A 13,980-nucleotide genomic window follows, 5' to 3' on the forward strand; every position below is an offset into this window, starting at 1 on the left:
TCCTTATTGGCCCACAGTATATAAAGAACATTTTTTCAAGTAAGATAGCATCTCAATTTGGGACTGTGGTGTTCTTGTCTTAAGACTATAGAATGGACCTTTTAATGCATTTAGTAAAATTACTGAGCTCCTCTTGGGTGCCAGGAATTGTGTTTGGTGCAGAAAGAAATAGGAATCAGACATGGCCCTGCCTAGGAGAGGAGATAGTTGAGTGAAGACTAAGCTGGGACAGAAAGCTGATAAGAGGAATGAAAAGAACAGGCTTTGGACGGACTTAGGTTTGAATCTGAGTCCATCACCAGCTGTGTGACCTCAAACTAGTTTTAACCTATCTGAGACAAAGTGGCCGCATTGCAAATGGTGGTTCATGAAAATTACCCACTTGGGGAGGTAGAAAAGAGCAGATGACATAAGCACGTAAAAAGCCTAGTGCAGGGTCTGGCAAGGATTCTTCACAAGGATCATTCCTTTCCCAGCCTTGTCTCCCTGAGCTGTGATGTACTTCATTCTTCAGGGTCATAGGTGAGGACTCCCTGGCCATCTTCTATGTGCTAAGCCTTGAAAGATCGGAGGACTAGGTAAGGAGGAAGAAAGGGAAGGGCAATCCGGGCTGAGGGAATTTATGAAATAAGAATAGAGATTAGAAAATACTAGGCATGTTTATCAATAATGGTGGCTAGCCTGCTTGGACTGGGACATGGAGTGCCAGCAACAGAGGATGGAAGGTGGGGCTTCACAGTTAGGCTGGGACTCTGAATGCCATCACCAAGAAACTGAAAACCCCCAAGTTTTAGCAGCATTTCATTTCTATTTTTATTTTTTATTTATTTATTTTTATTTTTTACATGGGCAGGCACCGGGAATCGAACCCGGGTCCTCTGGCATGGCAGGCAAGCATTCTTGCCTGCTGAGCCACTGTGGCCTGCCCAGTATTTCATTTCTAGGAGGCAGAGAGACCAGAGTATCCAGTCACCTCTTTCTCCCCAGAGATATCTTTTCTCTCAAATGCTTAGAGAAATGGATGATGAGGCACCAAAAATAATTTCTTTTATGCCATTATAATGGCCTACTTCACTTCCTTCTCCTCCAGCTTGAGTCAAAACTCTCCATAATGGTAACAGCCACAACTACCAATGACTGAGCATGTGCCTTGTGCCAGGTGCTATGCTACCGATGTTGCACACTTAATTTAATTTTCCAAACCACAACTTCTCCAATAGGGACTACTTTAAAATACATTTTATAGGTGAGGAAACTGAGGGTCCATGAGGGAAGTGACCTACTCATGGTCACACAGTTGGGTAGTGATACGTCCAGGACAAGACACCAGCCAGGGATACTGAATCCAGACTCTGGTCTTTTAGCTACCACACCAGGCTGTCTCTGTGACCTCTCTCAGCTCTCAAGCTTTTGCAATTTAGTCTCTGTTTTTTCTAATGTCTGCTGTATTGCCTGGAATATTTCCTATACTGAACTGCTATCATTTAGGGTTTTATGATCCCAACAAAGACAGTGGCAGGGTATAGCGAAAAGACCACTGGACTTGAAGTACCATGGGAGTGGACCTAAATTCCAGCTTCACTGTCACTAGTTTTTGAGACCTTAGGCAAGTCTTGTCACTCCAAGACCTAGTTTTCTAATCTCAGCCCACTGGATACATGAGAAGGTCACATGAGATACAAGGTTCACAAGTTCAAAGGTCTTAATGGGTACCAGAAATGACTGAACACTGCTGGGTGGTCACACAGCAGCGAGTGGTGGGGATATGGGCAGTACATGCCCATCTAGGCTTCCAAACCCAAGTATTTTCAAGCACGAGGCTAAACAAACACAGTTGCAGCCCAGATTTGCCCTGAAAGCCACTGGTTTGAGACCTCTGATGGGTGTTAAGGTGCTTCAAACTTTGAGGTGCATAGAAACAAAATGGATTTCTCTTATTATTCAAAATAATAATTTGTCTATTATGTGCCAAGTATTTAATTTTTGAATAAATTATTTAAAGACTATTAGGAACTTTTAGGCAGGGGCTCTGCCTGCTTGCCTGTATTTCTTTCAGAAACATTTAACATTCACCTCATAGGATGTGTTACAAGGTACTGGGAACCAGTGATGAATCAGATAGTGACACAGTTCCTGCCCCCAAAGCTCCCAGTTTAGTGGGGAGACAGGCAAATGACAGATGCTTCCGCTGTCACTGGCTAAGTGCTGCTAGGGAGGAATTTGGGGACACAGCAGTGGGCACCTGAGCCAGACAGACAGATAGAAGGAGGGAGAGAGACAGATGGGTGGTCAGGGAAGGCTGTGTGGAACTGGTCTTCTTAACAGCTGGTTCTGACCCGTAACAGGGTTGTGAAATCAATTTAGTACACAGAAAAAAGCATTAAAAAAATTCAATTGAAGAATAGAAAATATCATTGTACATCATATTAGAAAACATACTATTAGAAAAAATGTGTGTGGGGGTATTAAGTCCTGATGTAAAGCATTTCTTACTGATGACCATGTTCCAAAGATTTGAAAGCCACAGTCCGAGAGAATAGCTTGCCTGCTCTGACCCCTGGAGCCTGGCACACTGTAGGGTTCAAAGAAGTTTTGACAAGTGGATAGATGGATTTATTATCACAATAAAGCAGATACTATGATCCTCAATTAAGGCATTCTCTGAAATCCAAGACTAGCAAACCCAGATTTGTCTAGTAGGTTAGCAATCCAGAGGTTTTTGGTCAGGCCTAAAGTGAGCTTCTCTGGCCAGCAAGAGACAGGGAAGGAACCCAGGAGTTTGGAAAGGCGGGAAGGTGAACCAAAGGCGACCTCCTGCTGGTGTTCCAACCCATGACCTCCTACAAAATGAGCGTCCCTGGCGCTGACCCACCCAGGTGGTGTGTGCATTGTAATAGCAGTGCCTGAGGTTGCTCTGTTTATCCTGGGATGGCCTCAGTCACCCACCTCAGGCCCACATATCCAGGAGTCCCATGCCTTTAGGATGCCAACAGGAGCACTGTTTATGGAAACAAATTGGAATGCAGGGAAGAAAGGGCATTGGGGAAAACAGAAGCCCTAATTAGTTCCTCCCCAGGGTGAGGTGAGTCAGGGGTAATGACTAGGTTGCCACCAACAGAGACTCCTTTTTAGTGGTTTTCAGGATATTCAGGGCTTGTTCTGTCCTATATTATCAGGACCAAAATACACTTTGGCTACCTTTCACTTCCATTACAGTTTCTTAGGGTTTTCAAAGGGTCCTAGAAATTATCTAGCCCAATATTCTCATTTTATAGATGAAGAGAAAGAGGCCCAGAGAGGGAGAGCACTGGTCCCTGGTTAGCCAGCACGCAATCTGAGAGCTAGGACTAAGGCTTGGCACCCAAGTCTCCTAATCCCACTATCCTGGGGCTTGTGGTGCTCCCAATGCCCCTCTCTCAATATTTTGCCAGAAGGATCTCCTGTCTAATCTTACCCTCTTAGGCAGTTTCTCTATATGCAACCAGAGAAATCATTCTAAAGGACAAATTTACTACCCTAAAACTTTCCCTTGCTCCCTACTACCTTCATGGGAAGGCACCCATTTTCTTCCCCTACTGCCCTCATCCTGCCCACCTGTTGGGCTTCCTCTCTTGCTCCTCTTTTCCTCTATACTATTACCTCATGCTCCCAAACTACCCATAGCCCCTTAGACATGCACTGTTCTCTCCCCTTTGCACATGCTGTTCTCTCTTCCTTTAAATTCTTCTCAGCTCTACTGCATTTGTTTGCTCTTTCTTAGGTTTCAGATTAGATCTTGCTTTTTCCAGGAGACATTTCCTGACTTTCTGACATTCAGGGTTAGGTATTCCTAATAGGATCTCTTGAAGCCGCTCTGTGCTGTGATGGCCCATTTTACTGTCTGTTTCTCTCACTCCTTGAGAGAAGATTCTGTGACACTGCTCTCACCTCCACACCTAACACAGAGTCAGACCCATATCAAGTACTCAATAAATATCTGTGGATCAAACAATCTTCAGTGTCCATCCTTCTCCAAACTTCTTACGAATGACCTTACCTTCCTATGACATTTTATTTATTTATTTATTGAGAAATCTTCACACACATACATTCTATATATGGTATACAATGGCTCACAATATCATCACATAGTTGTACATTCATCACCATGATCATTTTTTAGAACATCTGCATCACTCCAGAAAAAGAAACAAAAGAAAAACTCACATATACTATACATCTTAGCCCTCCCTTCTCATTGGCCACTAGTAGTTTCCATCTATCCAATTTATTTTACCCTTTGATCCCCTATTATTTATTTATTTATTTAATCCATATTTTTTACTCATCTGTCCACATCCTGGACATAAGGAGCATCAGACACAATCACACAGTCACATTGTGTTATATCTTTATACAATCTTCTTCAAGAATCTAGGCTACTGGAACACAGTTCAACAGTTCAGATACTTCCCTCTAGACACTCCAATAAGCCATAAACTAAAAAGGGATATCTATATAATGCATAAGAATAACTCCAGGATAACCTCTTAACTCTGTTTAAAATCTCTCAGCCACTGAAACTTTATTTTGTCTCATTTCTCACTCCTCCCTTTTGGTCAAGAAGGCTTTCTCAACCTCTTGATGCTGCGTCCCAGCCCCTCCTGGGCTTTCTGTCCTAAACTGCCAGGGAGATTTACGTCCATGGGAATCATGTTCCACATAGAAGGGAAGGCAGTGAGTTCACCTGCCGAATTGGCGAAGAGAGAGAGGCCACATCTAAGCAACAAAAGAGGTTCTCTGGGGGTGACTCTTAGGCCTAATTTTAAGTAGGCTTAGCCTATCCTTTGCAGGAATAAGTTTCATAGGGGGAAACCCCAAGATGGAGGGCTCGGCCTATTGATTTGGTTGTCCCCACTGCTTGTGAGAATATCAGAACTTTTCCAAATGGGGAAGTTGAACATTTCCTCCTTTCTCCACATTCCCCCAAAGGGACTTTGGAAATACTTTGGAAATACTCTGGGATTTATTGGGGCATCACACTAACCTGGACAAATCAACAAAATCTCATGCCTATTCAAGAGTCCATGCACTACAGTGTTCAACTAAATTGGCCATATAAGTTAATTTAGGAAATGCACTAACAAAAATATAAATTTTGCACCAAATAAACATCTCTCTCTTTAGTTTTAAAATATGGATGATATCATCCTTTATCCAGTTTTCTGATATACCTTATCCCTATCCAGATCAGCTTCATACATATATCTACTCTATGTCTGACCACTTTTTCAACTTTTTAAAACAGTTTCTGTATGGGGTACTGCTCACTCTCATTCCTTCAGCACTCTGAGTCTCAGGTGTCACATAAATATCTGAAATTACTGGGAAAGACAAGGTTATCTACAAAGAGCTCAGTATCTCAGAACTTAGAACTAACAATTATGCCTCCTGAATATACATGATTGCTATAAGAGCTTACAATCTAGGATACTTTACAATAAGCCCCAACCTGATAACCCATGCTCTTGACTTTTATATTATAGTTAGTCCATATGATTGAGGCATGATTAAAATTTGTATTTCATTCAACATATAGCTCTTAAGCTTCATTCACCTAGTTCCATGCCACATAACTTCATTTCTTCTTGCAGCCACTCAGTGGTCCATTGTATATATACACCACAGTTCTCCCTTCCATTCCTCAATCATTATACCCTTAGGCTACCTCCATTCATTGTGGATCAGGAACACTGCTGCCAGAAACACTAGTGTGCAAATGTCTATTCATACCATGACACACGTGCTTTGTACATTGGTGTCCATTGAATTAAAACATTCAACACTTTCTCTAACATGTACTCCTTGGGGGACCCAAGTACCTACCTTTCTTCCGTGTTTGAGTCTTCTTATGCTCTATCCTGCAAGGCTATGTGACTTGCTGTAGTTCACCCAGTGGGCTGACCCCAGTTGCAAGGTCTGGGAGAGGTGATGAAGGCTGATAGGGTTAAGGCTTGGCAGCCTTTGCTCCAGTCTCCACCTTGATCCCAACAGGAGCTGGGCCTTGGGTCCAGAAGAGCCCAAGGGCTGCTGGGAGGCATACAGCATCTGGGCTGGGGGCCCAAGGAGAATCTTGGGCCACCAGGAACACAGCCAGCTATCATAGGAGGACCCAGCCGCCACTAAGGAGGATTCCTCTAAGTTGACTGCCTTACCTCTGCAGCTGGATGAGTCCCAGAAAGTGCTGCTGAAGGAGCAAGAATGAGTCTCAGGAAGGCAGGCAGGGGCCAGGTGGCTGGGCCAGGGCATACTGGGGCCCCCTCAGCATCACAGAATGAGACCTACTTTGTGTCTTGAGATATGGAAGTGCTCAGGCGCAACTCTGCCAGAGGAAATAATGAAACAGTGCATATCTCTTGCCGTTGCGTGGCAGGCTAGTGAGACGGTAACAGCAGCCAATACATGCAGGCCACGGACCCTGAGTCAGGCACTGGGCTAAGGGTCTATGCAGATTTGCTCGCTTCAGCCCCTTCACCAGACTGCTACAAAGGTGGCTGGTGCAGGCATGCAGGATTGCCAGTTCTGATACTTTAGCAGTGGCACTGAGGGGGGTGGGATTTCCTGGGAGATGGACCACAGTCTTTGGTAAAATTCTGAACAAAGCCAGATGCAGTCTTTCCACGATTTACACAGGGATTCTGTTCTGGGAGAACAGTATAGGTGAAAATACAAGAAATCCTTTCTGTGTATCCATAAGTCAGTATGAGGTTCTCGGCTCAGGTGGTTTTTACCCCCAGGAATGTCCAGCAGATGGGCCCACGCTGCACAGGATGCAGGATAAGTCCCAGATAGGTGAGATGTCCTGGGCACTGGGTGGAGTCAGACGCCTCTACATACCTCCAGTCATTGTGACAGCCACGAATTTCCAACTTACTGCCTAGAGGGTGGCACTTGAGAACCCGTGTGCAAAACAGTTGATTGTTAGAGTCCCAGAAACAGAGAGCCGTGCCTGGGGGTTAGGGATGCAGCCAGGGTGATGAGCACCTCCTGTGTCTAATACCTACTTTAACCAATTTTCTCTGTTCAAATACCTAGTGTAGTTTCTGTTTTTCTGACTGGACCCTGGCTGATACAAGCAGAGACAACACAATGTTTGTGCTTACACAGATCTTATAGTCTAGTAGAGAGACATATGTTAAGCAATATTTACACAGATGAGTATTTGATTACAGTTGAAATATGTGAAGGGAAAGTCCAAGGTATATTAGCACATTAAAGGCTCTGAGAAGCTCTATAGTAAATATACCTGTTTAGCATTGCTTAACTCAACATCTCTTTGCTTATTTGTCCAAGAAACTCATGGTCAGCCTTTTTACATCCAGCAGAATTAGTGTAAATGGAAAAGAGGAAGTCATCAATGAGATCTAAGCCAAGAGAACTGGAGTGTGGGCATCTGCCATGTTCCTCTAGTAGTGCCCAGTGGGTTGGGGCATTTCAGCTCCACGATTCCAATCACAAGCTCAGCTGAGCAATTTGCTCTGACTCAAGTCCCATAAGGCAACTTTCTGATCATCGTTGCCTTACCAAGTAAATTTTCCTATAAGGGGAGAATGTGCTTATCAGCCAGGACAGGCATTCTAGCTTACCTGACGGTTTTTTTCTCATTATAGAGCAGGATTTCTTAACCTGGGTGTTTATTTATTTCTTTTTCTTTTTCTTTTTTTTATTATTATTTTTAACCTGGGTCTTTAGAGGGAGTGTAAACCTCTTAAGACAATATACAAAATTGTGTGCGGGCATTTTTCTGTAAGAGGGCCCACAGATTTCGTTATAGATTTCCCCAACTGTGACTCCAGAACGGGGAAGGTTAGGAATCAGTGGATTAAAGGAAAATGTTCATGTTTTTATTTGTATATTGGTCTTCTGTAAATTTGGTCACCAAATCAGCCCTTGTCAGTCTGATCAATCTTGGGTTCACTCACCAAATACCCCAAGGTATTCCACTTCGTATATGCTGGTTTCTCTGATTGGGAAACTCTCTCCCCAAGTCTTGTGATCAACTCCCATTTACTTTTTAAACTTTTTAATTGTATAGTATAACATATATACAAAGCACGGAAGTGAAAAAGCAATAGATTTCATAGCACTCTTCAACAAGTAGTTAAAGGACAGACCCCAGAGTTTGTCCTGGGCTACCATATCATCCTCTCAGATTTTTTCTTCTAGCTGCTGCAGATATTTGGAGGCTAGAAGGCTTAAATATTTTCTTCTATCACCACAATTGACTTATTTCTTGCTTTGTTTGTGAAAAATAACATACATACAAAAAAGCAACACATTTCAAAGCACAGTACCACATTTAGTTGTAGAACAGATTTCAGATTTTGACATGGGTTACAATTACACAATTTTAGGTTTTTACTTCTAGCTGCTCTAAGATACTGGAGACTAAAAGAGATATCAACTTAATGAATCAGCAATCATATTCGTTTTTAAAATTCTATCTTCTCTGTAAAACTCCACCATCACCTTTGGTCTTTTTATTCCTCTCTTTAGGGGTGTTTGGCCTATGGCCGTTCTAACTTTTTCATGTTGGAAAGGTCTGTCACTAATATGGGGTAGGGAGATGGAATTATCTGATGTTCTGGAGAGGCTGGGCCCTCTAGGTTTCAGGAATTATCTGGTCTAGGGAACTCCCGTTTATTTTACATGGGCAGGCACTGGGAATCAACCCCGGGTCTCCAGCATGGCAGGCGAGAACTCTGCCATTAAGCCACCATTGCCCGCCCTCCCCTTTACTTTTTAGATTTCATCCTTGTTCTAGTTTGCTAGCTGCTGGAATGCAATATACCAGAAATGGAATGGCTTTTAACAAGGGGAATTTAATGAGTTGCTAGTTTACAGTTCTAAGGCTGAGAAAATGTCCCAATGAAAACAAGTCTATAGAAATGTCCAATCAAAGGCATCCAGGGAAAGATACCTTGGTTCAAGAAGGCTGATGAAGTTCAGGGTTTCTCTCTCAGCTGGAAGGGCACATGGTGAACACAGCATCATCAGCTAGCTTTCTCTCCTGGCTTCCGGTTTCATGAAGCTCCCCGGGAGGCATTTTCCTTCTTCATCTCCAAAGGTCACTGGCTCGTGGACTCTCTGCTTCATAGTGCTGCAGCATTCTCTGTTCTCTCTGAATCTCTCCTTCTCCAAAATATTTCCTCTTTTATAGGACTTCAGAAACTAATCAAGACCCACTCAAATGGGTGGAGACATGTCATCCCCTAATCCAGTTTAACAACCATTCTTGACTAAATCACATCAACCAGGGTGATGATCCAATCACAAGTTTCAAACATATGGTGCTGAATAGAGATTATTCTACCTTATGAAATGGGACTTATATTAAAACAGCACAATCCTGTATGTCATTTCCTCCTTGAAATCTTGTCTGATTTTCCAATTCTGGATTAAGTACCCCTCTTTTGTGTTTCTATAGCATCATTCCCATCTCTTGGGACCTCACCTTTTATCTCCCACCTTTTCCCTTTCACGATACTTATTCCATGATGTAATCAACTGTTTACAGTACTTGTCTACTACCTACCCTTCAGAATATAAACTCTATGAAGGATGTTTGTTTCAGCTTTGCCTTGTCTTATCTCCAGCACCAAGTATAGTGTCTAGCACACAGTAGGTGTTCATTAAATAATTGTTGAAGGAATGCATGCAAAAATATTCTAATTCATTCTCCTGTGCTATATTTATGTACTGTCATGAACCACTAGTGCCCTTGGCTTCACTTTGTGACTATGTACAGACTTGTCAGGTATGAGAAGTACAAGTAGAGAAACATTCAGATGATCGATTTTGTTCTTCACCAATGAAACACACAACACGTATGCATACATAGCACAAACCTATATGTGCATGAAGAGAAGATAAAACATGCTACAAGGTGTCAGAATAGGCATACCTGCATTTCTCAAGTAGCGATTCCTGTAGTCCTTGACAATTCTTGTGACTGGGTTATAGAACCCATCTCCACAATCATAACAGCCATCAGGGATTTTTCTAGGTGGGTCCATATTGGTGAGTTGAGAGATACCTTGAAGGGACATAATGGACAATTAATTCATCATGAAGACCAAATCCAAATCTGAAGCTCATTTCTGGGTGGCTGCTTGTATGAATCTTTGGCCCCACTGTTGGAATAAAGTCCCCCTATTCATGGCATGGAATGACATCAGCAGGAACAGGTGTCCCACAGAGCTTTCTGAAAATGGCCCTGTGAGCAGGGTCTTGGGAATCAGATCCCATCTTCCTTTGATCCCATCCTCCATTTGTAAGAGCACAAAGACAAAGTGTACAAGTTCTGGAGTCAGAGACCTTCTGAAGGTGAGTCAGAATTGGCCAGGTAAACAAGAGGGCAGGTCCAGGAGAGGAATGGCATTCAAGGCCTAGCTAAAGGCCAGAGGCATGGCCTTTGTCTCACTCGGGAAACCTCATGGAGCAGAGCACATGTGAGGCAGAGCAGCAGGAAAGAAACTGGACAGGTAGGCAAGGGCCAAGTAAAAGAGGCTCTCAAATGCCACCAAAATTATAACAGAAGCTGCCATTTATTGAGTGCTTATTATGTGCCAGGCATTGTGCTAAGTGCTTGATGCCTACAACTGAGTTTAATCCTTACAGGAACCCTGAGTTCCCATTTTATAGAAAAGAAAACTGAGGCTCAGAGAGGTGCAGTAACATACTCAAGTTCATCCAGCTAGGAAGTACTAATTCTAGTAGCTAGAAATCAAGCCTAGCAACCCAGCTCTGTAACCTCTAGGTTAAGCGGCCAACATAAGAGGAGAGGGTCTGGGTATAGTCCCCAGGATTATGGGCATTTAAACTCCCATAATCAGTGAGAAGTTAGTGCACATTTTAGGTCATGCCACCCTTTGTGTTGGGAATCTTGGAATGCTATAGCCTGAGTAAGGGCTAGAAAGTTGGAATAAATAGTTTAAGGTTCCTTTTAGTTTAGAGTTCTTGTAATTCTGTTGCATCAGGATTGAGAGCTGAATGCTCACTGAGCACAGCATATTCCCGGCTCAGTGTCACACACTGAGCAGGTGCTTTGATGTTGGCTAACGATGATAAATAGGCACATAGCTGGCTAACGATTATTGAGCACTTACTCTGTGCCAAGCACTTATAGATATCCTCTTACTGAATCCTCATTCCAACACCTATGTCACAGAGGCTCATAAGAGACTCAAGGGCATTCTTAACCCTTACCCTGACTTTCAGGTTGGAAGACAGAGCTGTGTTAACAGTGCCTGCTTCCTTGGGCTGCTGGGAGGCTAAAGAGGTAGTTGTTAGAGAGGTCTGCAAAGTGCTGAGGGACTTGGGAAGGAAGTGGCTACTCAGGATAAAGTTGCCCTCTGTGGGGTGGGAGAGGGCACTGGAGAAAAAGGGGGAAGGGCCAAAAGGGTCCAGGGAGGGTCGCTGACTGCCTTCGAGACTGGCAGAGGCCCAGCTTTGGCAGAACTAGTTACCCTGTGAGAGCTGAGGGCCTGAGGCCCAGGTATCTGCTCTTAGGAATCACCTGGGGTGAAGAAACCATGAAAAGCCCAGGCTCCATCATCATTAACCCAGGAGGATAATTCACAGTGTTCTCATGTGGCATCTAGACTAGGAGTTATTTGCAGGCAGACACCATCCTCTCATCTCTGGACTCCCTGGGGCCTACACATCATCTGACACAGTGTAGATGCCCAGGAAATATTTGTCAATGTGATTGCCTTAACTCCCCTCAGCATATCCCACCCCACCCCAAAGTGACGTCAATGTTAGCAACTCTCTTTGACAATAACTCTTTATTGACCCCCTACTAGACGATGTGCTAGGCATCAGGGACAGAGTGGTGAGTCAGTCTCTGCCCTCATGGAGCTCACAATCTGCTCGGGAAGACAAATACTAAATGCTCTGTGATATGCCATAGGGAGATCTCACCTGATGTGGGAGTGAGGGGAAGGGGTCCCAGAGAAAGGGGCATTAAGAGATATAAAGGATGAGAAGGAGTTGTTTGGGTAAAGTGAGAAGGTTAGAGCATTCCAGGCAAAGGGATGACAGGAAAGACCACAACTCTTGGAGGAAGAGAGGGAAGGCAAGCATGGTGTTCTAGTTTGCTAGCTGTCAGAATGCAATACACCAGAAACGGAATGGCTTTTAAAAAGGGAAATTTATTAAGTTACAAATTTGTAGTTCTAAGGCTGAGAAAATGTCTATAAAAATGTCCAAATTAAGACACCCACAAGATGTTACCTTCGCTCAAGAAAGGCCGATGAAGTTAGGGTTTATCTCTCAACTGGAAAGGCACGTGGCAAACATGGCAATGTCTGCTACCTTTCTTTCCAGGCTTCTTGTTTCATGAAGCTCTCTATGGGGTATTTTCCTTCTTCATCTCCAGAGGTCTCTAGCTGCATGGGCTCATGGTTCTCATTGCTCTCTTGTTGTTCTAAAAAGGGACTCTCTCCAAAACACTTCCTTTTTAAAGGATTCCAGTAAACTAATCAAGGCCCACCTAGAATGGGTGGAGTCACATCTCCCTCTATTCAAAAGTTAATACCCCCCCTCCCAAAAGAGAAAAGTTAATACCCACAATTGGGCAAGTCACATTTCTGTGGAGATAATCTAATCAAGTTTCCAACACAGAGTGCTGGATAGGGTTTAAAAGAAATGGTTGCTCCCACAAGATTAGATCAGGATTAAAACATGGCTTTTCTAGGGTGCATAACTCGTTCAAACCAACACACACGGCAAGAGAGGACAAAAAAAAAAAAATCAAGGTGGCAAGTAGCAGGGGATGAGGCTGGGACATCAGCAGCAACATCAGTGTAAGTCATTTTAAGAAGCTGAGCCTTCTTTTAAATGCAGTGAGGAGGCACTGAAGGGCTGGGCAGAGGTGGCAATAAAATTTTTTAAAAGATGACAATGCCCACAGAATTGGGAATGGAACTGAAAGGGTCAAATATGATCTCAGGAGATCAGGTAATCCAGGGAAAAGATGATAGATGTCCGGGATAGGGCACTGGCAGAGATGATGAAAAGAACACTTCCCCAACATGTGGAGGTGGCTCAGTAGATATTTGTTGAATGAACGAATAAATGAATATATTTAAGAGTCCACAGGATTGCACATGGGAGTATTAGGTTTCTCTAGGTAGATGGGAATGACATTTAGCAATGTAGCTATCACTGAGGGAAAAGCAGGTTGTGGTTGTGCTGATTTGAAGCTGTTATGTGCCCCAGAAAAGTCATATTCTTTTAATTCAATCTTTTGGGGGCAGATCTATTGTTGTGTGGGACCTCTTCATTAGGTTGTTTTCATGGAGATGTGACCCACCCAATTTTGGATGGGACCTTCTGATTAGATTATTTCCATTGAGATGCCACTGCTGCCAATTAAAGGTGGGTCTTAATTAGTTTACTGGAGTCCTTAAAAGAGCTCACAGAGAGAGAGCTCAGAGCTGACACTGAGAGCAGAGAGATGAAACCAAGACACAGATGTTTAGAGATGCAGAAGGAAATGCCCCCATGAGATGCCAGAAGTTGAGAGAGCCATTTGAAATCAGAAACCAGGAAGAGAAGGACAGCAGATTTTGCTATGTACCTTCCCATGTGACAGAGAAACCCCAGATGTGATGGGCCTTTCTCGAGTGAAGGTATCTGCTTGTTGATGCCTTAAATTGGACATTTTCATGGCCTTAGAACTGTAAATTTGTAACCTAATAAATTCCCTTTGTAAAAGCCAATTCATTTCTGAAATATTGCATTCTGGCAACGTTAGCAAACCAAAACAGTGGTGAAGATAATTCAGTGCAGACGAGTTGAGGGACAACCATACAGGTGCTGGGGAATCCGGATGCAGGAATCTGAGGCTCAAAATTCTGATGTCAGTTTGGAAGCTGATGAATTGAAGGCTTAGAAGTGTGACAACTTGTCTGGGAGAGGGTACAGAATAATATC

At 43.3% G+C, this 13,980-nt stretch overlaps 1 protein-coding gene across 2 annotated transcripts in view; it reads right to left on the minus strand.

Annotated features, from left to right (window-relative positions):
• The window catches only part of MORN5 (MORN repeat containing 5), a 38,358-nt gene that overhangs the window by 15,783 nt on the left and 8,595 nt on the right, over nucleotides 1-13,980 (minus strand). For both annotated transcript variants that reach the window (XM_077143027.1, XM_077143034.1), the window contains one exon: nucleotides 9,944-10,075. In XM_077143027.1, the coding sequence (XP_076999142.1) occupies nucleotides 9,944-10,075 (132 nt within the window). The remainder of the gene's footprint in view (nucleotides 1-9,943; nucleotides 10,076-13,980) is intronic.

The sequence above is a fragment of the Tamandua tetradactyla genome, chromosome 2 (assembly GCF_023851605.1).
Source record: "Tamandua tetradactyla isolate mTamTet1 chromosome 2, mTamTet1.pri, whole genome shotgun sequence".
In the NCBI taxonomy this organism is placed as follows: domain Eukaryota; kingdom Metazoa; phylum Chordata; class Mammalia; order Pilosa; family Myrmecophagidae; genus Tamandua; species Tamandua tetradactyla.